Here is an 18,535-nt window from a genome sequence, read left to right as displayed (position 1 = left end):
TGTGGGGAAGGGGTCTTTGGAGTCTTTGGAGTGTACAAATTCCTGAAGCTGCATGTGCTGGCAGTAAGCAGGGCCAGCCCTGCCTGGCCCCATAGTATGCAAGTCCCCGTGCTCCCACCCCAGCCTCCCAGCTGCAGGTGCGTGCGGGCTCAGCCCCATCCAGCCCCATAACATGCAGCTCCCGCCCAAGTCCCTGGATGCACATTGTGGCAGCATGCAGGGTCAGCCCCACCCAGCCCCAACTGTGCTCCTGCCTGAGTCTCTGGCTACATGTTGTGGCAGGGTGCAGGACCAGCTCCACCTGGTCCCATAGCTGAAGGTCCCGCACTCTTACCTGAGTCCTGGGCTGCAAGTGGTGGCAGCATACAGGGCCAGCCCAGCCCTGCGCCTAGCGTGCAGCTCCCACGCTCCCAACCCAGTCCCTGGCCGCACATAGTGGCAGGGTGCGGGGTCAGCCTGACCCAGCCCCGTAGCGCACAGCTCCTGCAGTGTCATGGCCAGCCTGGTCCCGTAGCACACAACTCCTCATGCTCCTGCCCCCTTTTCTCCAACAGGAGTCCCTGCCCCCAGCCCGGTGGGGTCCTCACCTGAATTCCCATACTTGCAGGCAGGCAGGGAGGGCTGGGAACAGCCATGGCGGGGGGCACCAAAAGCCCCTGCCAGGAAGAGGCTTCTTGTCTCTAGTGCTCCCTGGCTTGGGGCTGGGGGTGAGTCAGGCCAGGCTGGGATGGTGGGTGGTTGCTTAGCAACTACAGCCACCCCTCCTGCATGGAGACCTCGGCTTGCAGAGACGCAGCAAGGGCCAGGGCTAATGGAGGCCTTATGGAGTGGCCCCACAGGCTAGATGAAATTGTCTGGTGGGCCACATCCAGCCTGCAGGCCATATTTTGCCCACCCCTGTCTAAGCTGTTCATATGATAGCAAGTGAGCCTGTCTGTGAATGATGCTGCTCCCTCTTAACTACAATTTGTAATTAGAAGTAAAACACAGAGATGCTGAGACAATCTGAATAAAGGCAAAAGCATGGCACATCAGGTTTTAAGAAGTGTTTGATGACTGTCTGGCAAACTCTGGCTCAAAATTCATTTCTAATCTGCTTGACTAGGAATGCACTTGCATAATTAAAGCTGAGAGGAAGAGTGTACATGGAGAATAATGATTGATTTGGGGTGAGGGGTATGAGCAAGAGGCCTAATTTATCCCTCCCTCAGTGATTGGAAGTGAGGGTTAATGCCATAGGACTTTGGTTGCTTTTTGAATTGATCTAGATACTGGGGATGAGGGCTTAGAGCCTGCTGCATCTGGATTTGGAGGGGGTGGGGGGAGGGGACAGAAAAGGCCTAAGTAGGGATTTGATTATCCCTGGAAAGATGCTAACAAGTGAGGGAAGTTTTTTGTGGGATGTCCTGTGTACTTTCCAGACATACTTTATGTTCTGCATGTGACACAGGCAGCTTTATAGGAGCTAATTAAAGCAATGGGGTGAGAGCTGCATTTGTGAATCTAATTTTGTTTAACTTAAAATACCTACAAATAATGATGCCTACACAGACTGTGAGCTCCCTCTTGGCTTGCCCTTTTATCTTACAGTGGAAGAAGCAGGGATTTGAGAAACTGGGAAATGATATTCAAAGTACCTTTTATAAAAGGCCACTGTAAACTCTTAGCAGCAGTAAATGTGATTTTTGGCCTGGACACAAAGGGTGAGCTCTCTCAAAAGCTGTTAGCCCTGTGTGTGGTAGATCTTAGGCCTATATTAATTTGTATGTGTGTGCAGCAAATGCATTCTTCTTACGGATAACAAAATTATCAATGGCCAAGTCCCAAGATCCTCACTTATTTTGCCCAAGCAATGAGGAAAAAGTGTTCATGTGTTACCTTTTTTATATGAATCTCGTCCTACAATTATTCATGCAACAAGACAGGAACAACATTATTATTCTGATCTCCAAGAAACAGAATTAAAAGCTGCCATTGTCCAGCATACCTTAGATTTACATTTAGCCTCTGTGGCTTCTAGTCCCTGCCCCTAAATCAGAACAGTGTAAAAGAGACTGGAAAAAAAGAAGTGATACCAGAACACATGAAGAACACCTAGCAAATCACAACTGCGAGCACCAAAAAGCCTACTTCCAGAAGTTCAAGGTGGGGAAAAAATGCAAGCCTTTGTATGGGCCATTCATGTAGATGAGGGGGCCACCACAAGACTTGCACATGGGGTGAGCAGAAGGACATTTCACTCTGGTGAGCTTGTCTGCCCTCCTCCCAACCTTGGCATCTGTCATTCTTACTGTCAAAGAAGACTTTACTGGTAACTGACAGTGAGGCGAGGCCAATCTGAAAACTTGAGCTATGCAAGTATAAGTCAACTCACTCCAGTATTGACCTATGGCCACAGTAATTATATGTCAGCCTTATTTTTTTTTTTTTACAGATGTACAAGTTTGTCTTCATGCTGATGTCATCACTATGTAGAACAACATTGTTCGGGCCTTATAGAGTAGCTAACCACAGTGCTGAAAACAAGGACTCGTTGTATCCAACCCACTCTTTAGAAAGTCCAGCTGTAATTATAGAGTATGGGGATGCTAGATCCTGACATGTTAATTTAAGTATTTATAATGTGTATGAGCCAATTCAAAGGGGGTTTTAGTGTTTCTGAGTGACTAAGTCCTTTGTAGTCATATTACTGGATGTAGTAAACTGGAAACAGGATAGCTGGCTGAAAAGCACATGGCATCTATGTGGTTGTAAGAATAATCCAGTGATCTTTAACCCATCAGTGACTGAAACTGCCATCATTTAGCCACATTTCTTTGATCCAACTATTGTTCATTCCCACCCTTTGAGAGTTTTTACATCACTGCCAACCCCACAAATTAGGGGCCTTTTGTCTCAAATTTAAATGAGTTGTAAAGATGCTTCAGAATAGTCTGTAACCTAAAACACTGTTTTAAGACTCAACCCAGCATTTACTGAACTCAATGGCAGCAAGCCTACTGGCTTCAATGAATGCTGGTTCGGGGTCTTATTGAAAAATAGAAAATTCATAGTCCTGTGGTTTTACACATGCATGACATTTCAGGACTTTTTATGTTCCTCCTATGTGCTACTATTGCATTTAACACAGATGTACCTCATGAAGAATAGGGATACAGCAAGAAGCAACTGGGTTGGTGGCTTTGACCAGAAAATCGATCACAAATTGAACAAAGCAAAAGAGGAGGAGAAAACTACATAGAGAAAAGTGACTGGTATTTCTAGCTGTCCATTTGGAGACTTGAGAGTAACAATGATGTAGTTACCTTACCGATGAGACCCACAGAGAACTTCAGCCAAGCTAAATAGTAGCAAAACAAATGATCCCAAAATGGCTGTGTTATTCCTGCTTCTAGGCTTACCAATGGATCTCGTCTTTTCCAGGAATGAGACTTTTTTGTGCCTCATTTCATGTTGGGCATAGTGTTGGTATTTAACAAAAATTTTTTAACAAACAACAGTATTTAGTTATGGCTATATTTTGCTATGGATATTTTGCATTAAGTCCCATCTCCAAAGGCAGCTGTCTAAATAGCTCTGGTCTTCTTTTATTTTGAGACTGCACTGTGTTCTTCAAAAGAGAAACCTTAATTTGTTTAATGATACATAGTTAGAGAAACTTATTATTTGACATATAGATTTGCATTATTTAAAACAATTAATTGTTAAACTATAAATTAAACATGCATCTAACAGCTGGGAAGTAGATGTACTGAGCTTTTCTAGTGTAAAATTCCAATCTGGCATTTCAGGGACAAATACCTTTCAAGAAAATTCTCAGCTCAGTTTCTTTCTCTTACAATTGCTGTACATAATGCCTGTTTTTATTTTATTTTTTTCAGAATCTACTAAGGTATTCTGTCAATTTGGATATGTTTACTGTTTTTTCTTTGCTTCTCCACTTGTGAAAGCTTTTGCACAGGCACATTCCTCTTTTGGCTTGATGACTTCACATGCTTTTTCTGTCCTTTCATCCTGTGGTCACTAGTTTTACAGAGAAAGATAAGCATACACTGATCCATGGTAACATGACTTATTACGTGGTTACCCTTGAATGGGTGGATGTTCTCAGAATGTTGGTCTCATGTCCAGCAGCCAAATACTCTGGAGCTACACAGTATAATCTATGCAAAACTATGGCTCTCCTTTCTTTGTCAGATGCTCTAATAAGAAAAGAAATAACACTGCATGCTACATATTGTAAAACTGATGCATTGTAATTTCCTGAGGAAAACAACAGTTCTGGTTATGACTAATCTCCTGAGCTTGTTCTGGCTAATTTAGTGTCCCACTGATTGAACAGGAGTCACTGATCCAAAAAGTGATCAAGATCACGCTGAGTTTTAGGGTCTCATTTTAACTCAGAACAGCATAGGGATCACTGAACAGTGGGGGAAGCTGAATACAATACTTCAATTCTAGACTGAGAAATAAGAATGGCAAAATAAAAAAATGCACCTTTTAATTCAGACTCATAAGAGGCAAGCAAGGCAGCAGGTAGATCAGTGATACCACAGGTTAATCTACATTTTGTTCCACAGTTTGCTGCACTTTGCCAGCAGTACATCCAGATACACTGTGACTTCCTGCAGTATGCTGCAGCATAAGAAACCAAACGTTGGAATGTCAGTGATATGGGCTCCAGAAATACTATTGCTAGATAGATTAGAAAAGATGGATGCACTATGCTGCACTAAATGGGATTATTTCAGCATTAGCCTACATTCTCCTGCAGTATCCTCTTCATTACATGTGCTGTTTATTTCTTACACCATTATGCTGCATGCTATACTGTACTACTGCAAATGTTTATCATTTGTGCAATGCACACTTCAGCAAACTTGCAGTCAATTGAAGCTAGCCACACAGTGTCACAGCAAATAAAATGGATCTCTGCTGTTACACATCCTTCTTGCAGCCATACAAGGCAAAAGGGGTCCCCCAAAGAGTCACTGCTGTGCAATGTATTCTTTGAAAACTAGTTTTCGAAGAGTGCATGTTCACAGAAATACCTGCTCCATACAGCCAAATAAATGTATCCTGGTGATTGAAATGGCAGGTGCGTTTAAGCTGGCACAGCATTCTGGAAAAGGGGGAAGGAGGGGGGAAAGGGGATGGCAGTTAGCTATCCACAAACCCAGTGGGCAAAACTGCAGCTCAGATCTAAGGCTATGGAGCACAGACTTAGATTATGTTACAGCATGAGAGTGCTGATATAATGCCAGGGCCTATGGAAACCATTTCTGTCTTCCTGAAACCAGTGACCAAACAGTCATCTGCCCAAAAGTGCTTTTTTAAGGACTGGAACAGATAGATATCCTTTTGCTGGGGAGGATAATCATTCAGAGTCCAATCTGGGAGACTTGTCACTTACTACATTTCAGGATTCAGGATAATATCTGCCAGAAGCATGGGTCTGCTCATTGTTCCAATACTGCTGTAGCTGCCCATGGTGGGCCTGACGTTCTCTCCTGTTCTTCATCTCTTTGTTGTTTATTGCATAGCTCCTTTGCTGTTGAGCGCAACTTTGTCAGTGAACTGGCTGCTTTTAGCTGTTGATGCTTATTACACGTGCAAGTTTTGTGTGTGCAAGGTGTTCTACACAGGCTAACCAGGATCCTGCCCAGAGGAATGATTTCCAGTTGGCTTAATATTCATTAGTCATGTCTTTATGAGAGACAGCAAAACAAATCCCAATTTGATCAGGCTGTGAAATCAAATCCTTTCAATTTTGACCACTTCTACAATGACTAAGATAGAATGGGGGGAGGGGGGGGATGGGCAGGGAAGGGATTGGGGTGGCTGGGGGAGCAGGCAGGGCTGGTGGGTGTCCCCACCCTTGGTCCCCTCTCTCCTTCTCCAGCCCTCCAACAACCCATTACTTACTGGCAATGGAGCCTTGGTCCAGATCCCTGCTGCTTCAGCACCAAGGCAAGGGCTAACCATAGAGATGCTCTGGCAGCCAAAGCATCTCTGTGGAGGACTCGCCTCTGGTTGCCTCAGGGCACAGTCTGGGACCATTCCCTGCCCTTTTTTTTTTTTTTCCTGAGGGGTTTTTTGAACCCTGGCTATCCAGGGGTCTAATTTTGCCCCCATGCTACAAATTTGCAGTGTGGGGAACATTTTCTCATTCCTGCATGTGCCTCTTGCAGAGTCTCAAAGGGTTTTGAGATACTGCAAGAGACACGTGCGGGTTTGTCTGGATGCACCCGAAGAGTATCTAGGAAGTGTGGCATCAGGAACTTCCTGGTGTGGCAAATGCTCTCCTGCAATGCCACACTTCTTGGACACACTGTAGGTCACACAAGGTTAAACCCTTGCAAAGAGGTGTAGTTGGCCTGTTACTTCTTTACTGTAAGTAGGTCTTTAGATAAGTTCCTATAAATAAACTGTTGTTTCTACCTCATAAGCCTTATCAAGATATTACCAACAGCTCTCTTCCTGCTTCAGGCACAAAGTAACTACAGCTGTGAGAAGGTAACACAAGATCCCCCCTTTTTAGTTTGCTTAACAGACCCAAGCAGTGACCATCTTCGCAGCTGCATGGCATGTGAAATGTGTCAAGGCAGGCTCCTTTTCCAGCAAAGAAAACAGTTTCCCTGCTTAAAACATGCACCCTACATTTTTTGGGGGGGGGGCAGGGGGGAGGGCTCGGTTTTGGGGGAAAAGGTATATGTTGTATGTGAGACAATGTGCTATTCTCAATTCCGTGAAGTGGAACAGTTTTAAAAGCTGCCATTAGGAGAAGGAAAAAGCCAAGAAAGATATTCTTCCAAAACAGGGAATTTTAATTTTCAGTTTCCTGTCTCTTGTTTCATCTATTCCTTTTGCTCTTCATTGAAGCAGATAAGTAGTTTTTTCAAAAGGAAAAAACTCACCTCCAAACCCACAAACCTGTTACTTTTTATGCTTAAAGATCCAGCTTCACAGCTACAATATAGGTAGTTCTTGCCCTAATACTCATGCAAATATTGTTTCATGATGCAATTGAATATCAGGGTACTGAAGACGCAATAGAGCCAATGCATAATGAGCCAGTCCATGGAACTCGCTACCAAAATATATTGAGGAAAAGAAGTTTGTAGCATTCAAAAGAAGGACTTGCCATTTATTAGGAAAAATTTGCACATCCACAGAAATACTAGCTAGATGGAAGATGGGTAAAAGATATATACCCCCCCTGCTTAATGGTATACCAATCAGCGTGTCTCTGAGATCAGGCAGAAAATTTCTGCAAGTGCAGCTGCTACATAATTGTCCATGATGTGAGTTTTACATCTTCCTCTGAGGCATCTTAAGTAGGCTACTGATTTAATGGGACCTTTGATTTAATTCAGGGTGAACCATAATCCCTCATCACAAAACAGAAAAAAAAGCCACAGGAGAGAATAAGCCATCTCAAAAGGATAAACTGTCAAGCAGTTCTAGGGCTGGGCTGTGCCCTCAGAAGATGCTAGGGGGTGCTGTGGGTGATTATCTCTTTCAGGGAATGCTAGAGTGGTCCAGGCTGGAAGATTCCCCATGGCTGATGCCTTGGACCTCAGTGGAAGAGGTGAGGCTCCTTCATAAAATGCTTTTGAATGAGGGGAAAAATGAGCGTCTAAGAAGGTTTCAAAAGGATGCTACGTCCAGTTTAATGGATGGTACTACTGCATGCCTTTCAATTTGCTGCCTTGTGGAAGGACAGAGATGACAAAAGGTGGAATGTCAGTCCTAACCACAGTGCTTTTACTTATAAAAACAGGTGGGACTTGACTGGGACCCCATTACCTCATTGCTTCTTTATGGATTCCCATGTAAAGAAATTTAAGAGCAGTTTCAGGTGAAGCAACTTCAAATACTAAAGCATATGCTGATTTAACAGAGAATATTTGAAAGCAGGCTATTTTGTCACAGGATATAAAGGGGATTTACTACGAGTGTATTGCTTCGTACTGCCCTTGGTTTAAGGTTTCCACTCAATGACACGGATGGCAATTTTTGCTGCTCTTATCACAGCCTCGCTGGGGTCATTCAGTTGCTTTTGAAACAAGCCCACATGGTTCAGTAGTGTCTCGCGACCCTCAGGTGCCTCAGCCAGTGTGGTCAGGGCTTTGATTGCATTCAGGCGAACCTTGGTGGTTTCACTGTTAACCAGCTTCAGTAAAGGTGGGATGGCATCTGCACTCAGGGCTGCATATTTCCCTGAACAAAACAGAAATGGGCTTAGATTTTATTACAGAATACAATCAGATAAACAGTTAATGAGCCAAGATCCATTAATAACCAGCCAGAATTGTGGACTATGGATAGTCCTTCCCCTGTAACTTTTGGCTCCTGATTTTTAACACTTCTAAGTTTGAAAGCTCAGAACTGAGGATTTTGGTTCAGGCTCATCTCTACTGAAGACCATAGAAATCATCCATTAGCAAGAGAGTGACAGAGTTACTTTAGTCCTCCCTCTGCTTTTCATGTTTGTTTGTTTTTTCACTTTAAAATAAATCACTTAGATCTAAAAAAGACACCAAATGATAGGCTACTGTGTTCCTCTGGGAGAGTGCCCTAAGGAACACCATGCATTCTTTTATTTTTTTAAGAGACTTTAAATACTTGGAGCCACTCCTGTGTCAACTTTCAAAGCAAGGGGGACATTTGCAGAGGAGGGCTGGAGCACAATTGCTGTTATTAAGAATTCTCGTGTGTCCAATTACATATTCATCACTCTGAAAATTTACCGCTAGCATTTTCAGAGTCATGTGTCTGACTTTGCCAAGAACTACTTCTGCATTTCTCCAATTCTCACTCTTCCCCTGGGTGTTAGGGAGGAAAAATCCCCTTTCACCACACATGGAAACGACGGGGAAATAACAGGAAGCTTATTAATTCTGATTCTCAGCTGGGGACTGTGAGTTTAGGGCAGCCTCTGGGGGTGGGGACTCCTTTGGACAGACTACTGACAGACCTTACTGCTTCCCTCCTCCCTGCTGAAGGAGGATGGCACTAAACACGTTGCCCTCTGCCAGAGTAAAACCTTTGTGGGCACAGGGACTAGCACCAGAACAGGAGCTAGTGGAGTGAATCACAGTTCAGTTATGCTTTAATATAGACACAAGAGAGAGAGCAAGGTACCTCAGGGATGGACTTAATGGACTGCCCTGCTTTTGCTAGTTTCTGCAGTAACTTTTGCATTATCCAAACCTCACTTTTTTTTTTCTTTTTTGATCTAGTTTAGAAAGTGATGAGCTAAAATATCAGCTCATCAAATGGCTTGTGCTGGTAGCTGCACAAGGAAATAGCCCTAGCTGAGGCTGTCTTTCTCTTTCCCTTACCTTGGGTTGTAATGGTGGCATTTGTCAGTGCTCCTGCTGCATTGGCGCAGACCTCAGGGTGTGAGTCTTCTAACAGTTTGACCAGCACTGGGATAACCTCTTCACTCCACACAGTGTTTTTTCCTTCCAGAGGGACACTGAGGATGAAGCAATGTTAGTTTGCTTTCTGTGTCACTGTCAGTGGCTTCTTTTAGGAGATGGCCAAAGTGATAATGCAGAACATCTTCTATTCCTTTTGGAGTAAATGTTTGCTGAATGTTAGGGGCACTTTAAATACTCAGGCCTCAGTTACAAACTGGAGAGGGACACAACTGTTTGCTGCAGGGGGGTTACTGTTAAATGTAAGTGGAGTTGTTTTGGTGGCATCAGCACTGTCATGAGACTGGGTTTTTCAGACTTCCCAAAGCCAGCTGCATCAAAAACTCAGCTGTTGGATGTTCAGACTGTTTTTCTTAAAGAGCACCCAACTATAGATGGTGCTTTACAGGTTATACTAAGTCTCTGTTGTGCTCTGGACTGCAGGTTAATTCTTGCATGTGATAGAAAAAACATCTGCTGTAAACATAATCCATGAGTGGTGATTTTTAAGACTTAAAAGGAGATGCTTGGGATGCTACTGAGTGCTCATTCATTAAGAAGGACATACTATATTATAGCTAATTGCTCAGGTTCTGTATGGGCTCAGTGTAGCTCAATATTTTTTATACACATCAGTGACATATGTGTGGCCCTACATCCACACAGCACTATGCCATTAATAAAAACTTCTACTTGTATTGTACATTTCATCCTGAAAGACTCTAAAGTGCTTTGCAAACTTCACTGATATATACGCAGCATATACAGAGATCATTTTGCCTGCTGCTGAAATGCAGCCACCCCTGTGGTGAAACACGGCAACCATTTAACAGTACCTTATAACTGATACTGTATAATAGTCTGCTATACTATGAAAAATTCTTTAGCCAGTAAATTTAGGTAGGCAGAAAATAATTACCAGGGCTCTTATTGTAATATTCTTTTAGGAAAAAAAATATTTATGTAATTACAAGTGGACAGATCTTTGGTTTTACCTAACATCTATACAAAATGGTATGTCTAGTAGCTATGCACCAGACTGGGGCATAACTTCACTACTAACAAGGGGCAGGTGTGGGGGAAAAGCACCATCTACGGAGCTGCCAACATAATTTTCTAGGGCAGCTAAATCATCTCTGGAGGTGTGACAAGTTTAAAGTAAGACATGGCAAGGACTCCAACTAGCACCCAAGATTTGGTCAGTAGTTACTAGTTAGGCACTGTCTGGGGACAGTCCTTTCCTTCCCTCACCTGATTACCAACAGGACACGGGCAGCTTTGCTTCTGATGGCCACTGATTCATGAGCGAGCCTGTCCTTCAGAATGGGAACAGCACCAGCCACCAGAGCTGAGAAAGCATCTACGAGCAGGCAGTTGGCGAGTGTGTCCAATATGAGTTCCTGGATTTCATCCAGCTCGGTTTTCAGTTTATGTACAAGCGAGGGAACCAAACCGTTTTCTACTATGCCAGCAGCACCTGCAGGAGTAGACAGGAAGGGACACAAAGTGCTAATGCATTTAATGCTTCTATCAACACTCAGAAATTGGCTACCAAGATTAAAATTTATTCCTCTTCAGCAGAGTGCTGTTGGGAGACAGAGATGGCTGTGACTGGAATCCTCAAACAGCTATTTCTGCATCAGTCCCTCAGTATTTACTAAGGACATTTCACCTCTTTTTCTGTTTGCAACCTGTAAGCAGCTTGCAATTTTCTTCACTGTATCCAACAGTGCTGTGCCCTTCTACTCTGTTCTCTGTGTGGCATATGCAAGGAGAGCCTCACAAATGCTCCACACGCAGGGTGTTCACACCATTTCCTACAATGACTTCAGCTGGGGGAGACTCAAACTGTGTTGCTCTGATCCTCCCAATATCCACCACTGAAGTATTCCTCCATACAATGACTCTTGCTGAGAGATTACAGGATTGCAATAGCTCTGATCCTCCCCATAGCTAACAGTCTTCACCATTCCCACATGAAGAGATGCTCAGTAAAGTTGTGAAATAAGAATCTATGAGCCCTCATAGCCAGTTCTAATATCAAACTCTACTATTTTTCCTGGGAGAGACTAAGGTTTGAGAATTATTCCTTGCAATAATATATAGAGGGGGAAATGGAATTTGTGTTTCCCAAAAGAGAGTCCTTCTGGCCTATTTCTTTGTGTAAGCAGGGCTATGGCATAGCTGTAGTATGCCCAGCAAGTTCAGTCTCTGCCACTGGCCAAGTGGCTGACTTAAAGTGTTCCACTTCGTATACAATACTAAGCCAACATTGAGACAGCATTGCCATGGAAAAGCAGAAAGCAGAAGAGAACACATTGTCCACAAGTAACGATGTAAAAACAAAATCCTCAGCTGTCTGGTTGCTAAGACCACTTCTTTGGTTGCTAAGAGAAATGTTGCTCCATTTGAAGTGATTCATATATGGTTGGGTAAGGAAATTTGGTGTATGAGAGAGAACAGGTTTTCTTCCAAGCAATTTCCCCAGTTGGGGAATAGTTGAACCTTTCACTCAAATACAGGCAGGGGAAGGGATTTTAACAGTCTTTGGTAACTCCTGGGAAAAAATTCCGCAAGTCTTCAGGCTGAAAAATGTGTCCTAATGTATGTATAGCACAGAATAAGCCCTACTCTATAGCAGAGGTTTCACTGACATTGAGTAATTTCTTATGTCATTAGCTTCCTGGGTTTTACTTGCCTAGTGCAGATGCAATGACAAATGCCAGAGTGATGGCGTAAGAGCTTTTACTATCTGTGTGACATTTGGAAAGCAGATGCTGTGAGAATATAAAACAGAAAAAAATAAAAAGGAAATTAGACCCATAAAAATCATGCTTGCAAGCCAAAACTAAGCGATGCTGTAAGGTAAGGCTAGCATATTGTGTCACTATTTTCTCACTCCTGCTTATGTTCTCTCACTAACATCAGGTATGGGTGAGTCACTGGAGGGGGGAGTGATGTTTGAAGGCAGGATATGCAACTGGCCATAATTTTTCATTTTTTCAACTTTAATCTAGTTTTATTTGTGTTTCCTTTTTCAAGCATGAAGGGTAATAAACCCCCATGGACCAGGTGCTGGCATGAGGCACCATCTCATTGTGTGTGGCTCTGAAGGGGCCAGTAGAATGGTTGGCTGCCCTAATGGGGTGGCTAGAGATTCCCCTGGTGGATGACATAAAGCCCAATCGTATGACACTGTCATTTACTTATGGTTCATTTCCATGGGGGCTGTGTTGGAGAAAAGGTAGGGGATGATGAAGGTGCAGCTGAAAGCAGCCAAGGACACCTGAATGGCACAACGGTCTCTAGAGAGCGACTTCTACAAAGATAACTGAAAGTCACCCTTAGGTTGCTCAAGATTACACTCAGGGCTGATCCAGCCACATTTTCCTACAGGTTAGTCTCAGGAATCTGCTTCCTTATGTTGTGAAGTCCTTTTGAAGTAGGTTACATAGCATAAGTTTTTTTCAGGGTCAGCCTTTCAAAACCAGCTTCCAGCCTCTAAACCTGCTTGCGCAGTTCTTCCTGTGAAAAATCTGCATGTGTGACCATTGGCACATGAGGCACAGATCCCCAGACTGATTACATGAACAGCTCCCGGTAGCTGCCCCTGCAGGTATGTTATACAAATCACTGTATGTGCCATGCCTAGCATACAATTTCAGAGGAGGATCGGGAGGCAGGGGAAAGTTTAGCCAGGAGTCTGATGGGCACTGCAGCAGCTCCTTGCTTCCTATAGAGTTGCTGTGCTAGCTGTTCTGTGATATTTTCAAACAGAAAACATATTTGGACATCTTGACCTTAAAGTAATTTCATTTGTTCCAGATAAGATACCATACTGAATGCACAATACAAAAATAAATACGAGTAATGAGGAACTGAAGTTAAAAGCTCCACACGCCTCACCCTTTCAGGCTCTGCCTGTAGTTTTAAGTCATGGCTATCCTGCTCTTCCCCAGGCACGGGTCACAGTCTAAGCATTAACCTTTCATAAGACAAACATGCTTCTCATATACTAGAGCTGAGGCTCTGGTATTAGCCAAGAAAAGATCATTCAATTTTTGTTTTCCTTCTGTCTGTTACTATGCCTGCCTATACTCTATCTCTCCCCCTGTCCTCTCAGATAAGCCTGTTTTCCATTAATCTTTTTCTGCAAAGCAGCTTATTAGTTCTTTCTCCAAATATTTGCTATGCATCTCTCTCTGCTTTTTATCCACCACCTTCATTTTCATTTTTCTTTCCTTTTCACTCCTTATTTGTGGTTTGCTACCTTCAAGATCTGGGGTCTACCATTTCTTCTTCTCGCAGCTGTAGAGGCATCTTTTGCTACATCTCAACATTCGTGCTCTGTGTCCTTCTGTTTAGATCCTTCGCTTCTCACCTCTGCACGTTATATTGATCTCTTCATCCACACTGCACCATTTCCACTGGCCCTTGAGTTTTCTTCTATCAGTTAATGTTATCAACTTCATCTAACTCAGTCATCTCTTAGCCTCTCTATTTTTCCTCATGCTGCCTTACTGTTGGTGATGGTCCCTCCTATTGCACTTCTGAGAGCAAATGTATGTCACAGCCATTTGGTTCCTTCCAGTTCCAGTGATCTGGCTAGGGATTGTAAGCAGCATCCTATTTATACCATGCCAATAAATAGTAGTTATTTAAATAGCTCTGTGATTTCTACTAAAAGGTATTTTAGAATATTGCCTTTGCCTGATTAATTGACACTTCTTTTACGCAAAAGACTTTGGAATACTTGGTTTCTAATAGTCTAATAGTCATCTGCTGTGCCCCGTGTTCTGTCTCAATAGGGGTCTAGACTTGGCCCCAAGACTTTTCTATGTGGCATCCAAAACCATGCAGCTCGATAGGCAAGTTACCATGTTAGTAGAGGCACTTGCACAATTATAAATGCGGTCTAGGAAGATGGACTGGTCCACCAGCTCAGAAGTTTCACTGAAGTCAAATAAGGTGGGGGGCAGAGAAACTGCTAACAGCAGTTAAAAAAAAAAAAAGAGTAATTTATGGCAAGAGTGAGAGATTAAAAGAACAGGAAAAAGGAACAAAAAGTAATTGGTGGAGAGTTGTAGAGGAGATGCTTGCAAAATTCCAGCAATTTTAGGCTGGAAGGGAAGGTAAGTAGGCTTCATCCAACATCCTATACTGCTTAGAAGTGCAGTGGCATCCCATGAGGACTCAGTCTTCCACTGAAATAATGTCACTTCACAGGTGAGTAACCTGGTGCCACAGCAGAAATGTGATTTGTCCTATGTAACACATACAGTGGGAGCAGTGAAACGGAGGAAAATAGTGCTATAAAATGCAAGTTGTTGCCTTTGCAATTGCATAGTTAACATTAGTATTGATCTGTTTTTCCTGTGAACTTGTGTTCTTCCCTTGGGCTGCTCTCTATCTCAGCACTCATCTCCTCCCCCTCGTAGCCCCCTGGCTATTCCCATACTCTTTTTTTTCCCTGTCGCTTTTTTTAAAATAGACTCAAAGAGGAGTTGCCATTTGCTCTGTTCTCTTAATATAGCTGCAGGTCAGATAAACAAATGAAATTTTGTACGGGAATAAAGAAACCATTTACTAAAAATAACAGTATTTTCTTAATTACCTAAAGCAATTACATTACATCGTGTACCCTTTTGCTTACAAATGTCAGGTTTTAAATCAAAGTCTTTTTGACAAAGATGTTATTTTTAATGAGAAGCCTGTGCAAAGCCATGGTTAGTCCATATCCTACAGTATAATGCAAATGTAAAGCAAATGGTACAATCTGAACACCAATTCTATATATTATAACAATACAAGTTTCCCTTGCTTTATGTGGGTTCTGTTCATTCGTTATATGTGAGGTAAATTCACTCTTATGTGATCGGTGTGGTGGAAGCCTACAGTCAGCTGCTTTGTGCGGTGCATTGTGGGGGTGACGCACACCAAAATATAGTCTTCTGTGGGGATCTGTGCTCCTCGCTTGTTGTCTGCGACACGTGCTTCTGTAGTTGCCATCCCCATTATGATAGCGCCCTGTGCTTGTGTGTAGTCTTCTCTTGGTGAGTACCAAAATTGTCTTGTAAAAGTGGTAGAAATGGATGTGGGGGTCAGTACCATTGAGATCTTGTAACGTATCCCTATTTGTTACATTGTAAAGTTGGTTCCCTTTATGCAACTTCAAATTATGCATCATTTTCTAGGAAGGCATGTACAACATAAAGCGAGAGAAATCTGTATTTGCTAACATAACTGACAGTAGTTTGATGAGTACGCATTTAAAATCCCTTTCAGCCTGGAGAAGGACAGAAAACTGAGAGGAACCAGAACCATCAACAAGCAGAATGAAGGGTATTGCTGTACTTTGCAGCCTGCAGCAGTCCTCATAGTGGCACAATCTAGTATTGGCAATCTCCTGTAGACGGCAGTTGAAAAAGTCCAACATGGAAGGCCACCAGCTGCTGGAATCATTTAAAGGAACCTAGAATAAAGCCTCAAACTTTGGCAGCAACTCTTTTTTCCAGCAAAACCAATAGGAGTTGTCAGTACTGCAACCTCAAGTTTTTGTTAGCAACAGCATTCTAGGTTAGGTCTAACTTTTTGAGACAACGGTGTGAGTGACAGCAAGGATTACGTGCATACGGTAGCTTAATGCTACTCCAGTGGTTTTTTTCTGCAAGCCATGGCATACCTTCCACTGTAACATGTGATTCATCTATGCTTAGCTTTCCCTATGTTTAGTCTTTAGACCCTGGGAAGAATTTTGGACTGTCAGTCTGCACAACAATTTGAGAACCCTGTGGGACCTAATGTAGTTTTAGGATTACAAATGTAGAGCCCTTCAAGTTCCCAGCACCAAGCCTGGGTCAGTGGGTAGGTTATGGATAAGAGTACTTTTGACCTTAGCTAAAAATCCACTTCCTGCACCCTTCAACCATCCACTGAGCTATGCGGGATCATCTTATTGAAGAGAAGGACTCTGGATCCTAGCCTGGGAATGTTAAATTAATTCTCCTTTTTCAATGTACCCCTACATCCAAATGTTCTCTTTCAATAAAATGTGCTTAAAAAGGAGAGCTCCCAGCATCTCCAAAAACACATATAGGAAAAAAGAGCATCTTGTGTGTGAAATGTCTGCCAGGCAGAAAGGAATATGTCTGTTCAAGTAATTTGGGGCCTCTCAGAGAACAGTGGGAGTGCTGGCGGCAAGCATCTAGCTAAAATACTAAATGGGGAAACAGTGCCTTTAAAAATGGAAAGTGTTTCCCTTATTTCTCTTTGTTGGGTAAACAATATAAGTCCTGAGGCTTTTGGAATCGCCCATGTTTTTAATTCCTTGTAACATTTAGTTTAAACCAGGTCTGCAGGCCTGCAAAGATGAGAAAAGGTCTTCACTTGTCACTTTGACCATGACAAAGCTAAATAAAATACCTCTTAATTCTGAGAGGCATTCTGGGGTTTGATCTTGCTCTTGTTGTAGTCCATGTGAATTTTGCCAAGATTCAAAACCTCAGGGTAGCTTGTGTATGAAACACAGAACAGGAAATAAAACTATAATTTTATACCATGTAACACTATACCATTGTAGAACAATTGTTATCTTGTATAAATGTCAAAAGGAAAAACTTGTGGTGAAATTCTATATAAAGCCTCAAAAATGCCAGGACTGCCTTAGCACTTAGCATAGAAGAAGGCTTGGCCTGGGAGCCAAGCAACTCCTGATTCTTGACGAGGAATGAAAGAGAATCCTATGACATATGTGATCATTTGTTTTTGTTTTTCAAATCCATGCTCTTGGGCATGGACAAAAACTCAGGGAAATTATCATATCAAAGAACTGAGGAAAATATTTAGCACAGAGACTAAAACCAATACAGCTGCACTAGCTGCTTCATTCAGTTAGAAATCCAAAAGGGGCAGAGTTCCAAAACTGAAAAAATAATGTTAACATGTAATTTTGGAAATAAATAATAATTGTCCATGGCATTCTGCTTGAAAGTTAATGGACTTGAGCTTCTAAGTCACTTAGGCTTTGTACGGCAGGGAGGAGTGATGCTTAAATAACACACATCGAAACCACAATGTCTGTCACAAGGCCAATGTCTCCGGAACCTCTGGGGAAGAATGAGTCAGAGGGGCCCTAGGCCGGCATTTAAAGAAGGGAATTGTCTCCATGAAAAATAGATCTTGGATTATGTCTTTATGTAGAAATTACATACTGGATTATACTGATGAGCTGTTCAGACCAGGACTCTCTCTGACCGTGGCCAATTTCTAGGTGCTTCAGAGAAAGGCATAAACAAACCATGGTAGAAAATCATAAACCATGCTTTCTATGGAAATTTTTTTCCAGCCCTATCAGGCAGCAGGTGGCTTATGCCCTGAAAAATAAGCATTTATATTCTTCCTGACAAAGTTTTTTTACCTTGTCTAAAGTAACTCTAGATACTTTCATCATCCATACAACTATCTAGTCCCTTGTCGAATCCTTCCAATATCTTGACCACATTAATATAAATTTGATGATGAAAATTAGGAAATTTCCCAGGTCTTATTCTATGACAGAATAATTTAATTTTTCTTTTGTTCAGAGAAAATGATGTAATTTAGTGTTAAGGCTTGGCTTCCTTATTTGGGATAATTCATTTACTAACTGAAATGCGATCTTCAAATGCATTGAACTCTCTCTACTGTGAAGGTTTTTTCCAAAAACATGACGGAAGAAAAAAGATCTGACATTTCTACTGCTTGCTCTGAAGAGCTGCAATCAAATGATGCAGAGGGAATTAGTCTTCTGATTACTAGTCTCCAGGAGCTGCGTACCAGACATGAGATACCAACAAATTTCAGATCTCGCAGATCTCCTGTCATTCCCCAAGTCAGTAAGGGAGTCATACACGTATAGGGTGACTCATGCAACAGCTTGCCATAAAAGGCACTGATGACATCATAGCTTCCACAAATACCTAGCAAGATGTATTCAAGTCATTTAGAGAACGGAAAGCTAATTCAGTGGGTATAAAAAAGTGAACCTGTTCATAAGAGAATTTGTATTGATTCAGGTGTCTGTGCAAGTGCTAATATAAATAGTGGATTTTATACCTCTGTAAGTATGCATG

General features: G+C 42.4%; 1 protein-coding gene across 1 annotated transcript in view; it reads right to left on the bottom strand.

The window, feature by feature from the left end:
- Positions 1-7,976: 7,976 nt before the first annotated feature.
- RSPH14 (radial spoke head 14 homolog) overlaps positions 7,977-18,535 on the bottom strand; it is a 216,840-nt gene continuing 206,281 nt past the window's right edge. Inside the window, exons 4-6 of the mRNA XM_019539164.1 lie at positions 10,677-10,902; positions 9,348-9,484; positions 7,977-8,223 (exon numbers count right to left, since the gene is read on the bottom strand). Coding sequence (XP_019394709.1) covers positions 7,985-8,223; positions 9,348-9,484; positions 10,677-10,902 — 602 coding nt within the window. The 3' untranslated portion in view covers positions 7,977-7,984. The remainder of the gene's footprint in view (positions 8,224-9,347; positions 9,485-10,676; positions 10,903-18,535) is intronic.

The sequence above is a fragment of the Crocodylus porosus genome, unplaced genomic scaffold (genome assembly GCF_001723895.1).
Source record: "Crocodylus porosus isolate Cpor-Errol unplaced genomic scaffold, CroPor_comp1, whole genome shotgun sequence".
In the NCBI taxonomy this organism is placed as follows: domain Eukaryota; kingdom Metazoa; phylum Chordata; order Crocodylia; family Crocodylidae; genus Crocodylus; species Crocodylus porosus.
The sequence above is the reverse complement of the archived record's forward strand: the minus strand, read 5'-3'. Positions and strand labels throughout refer to the sequence as shown.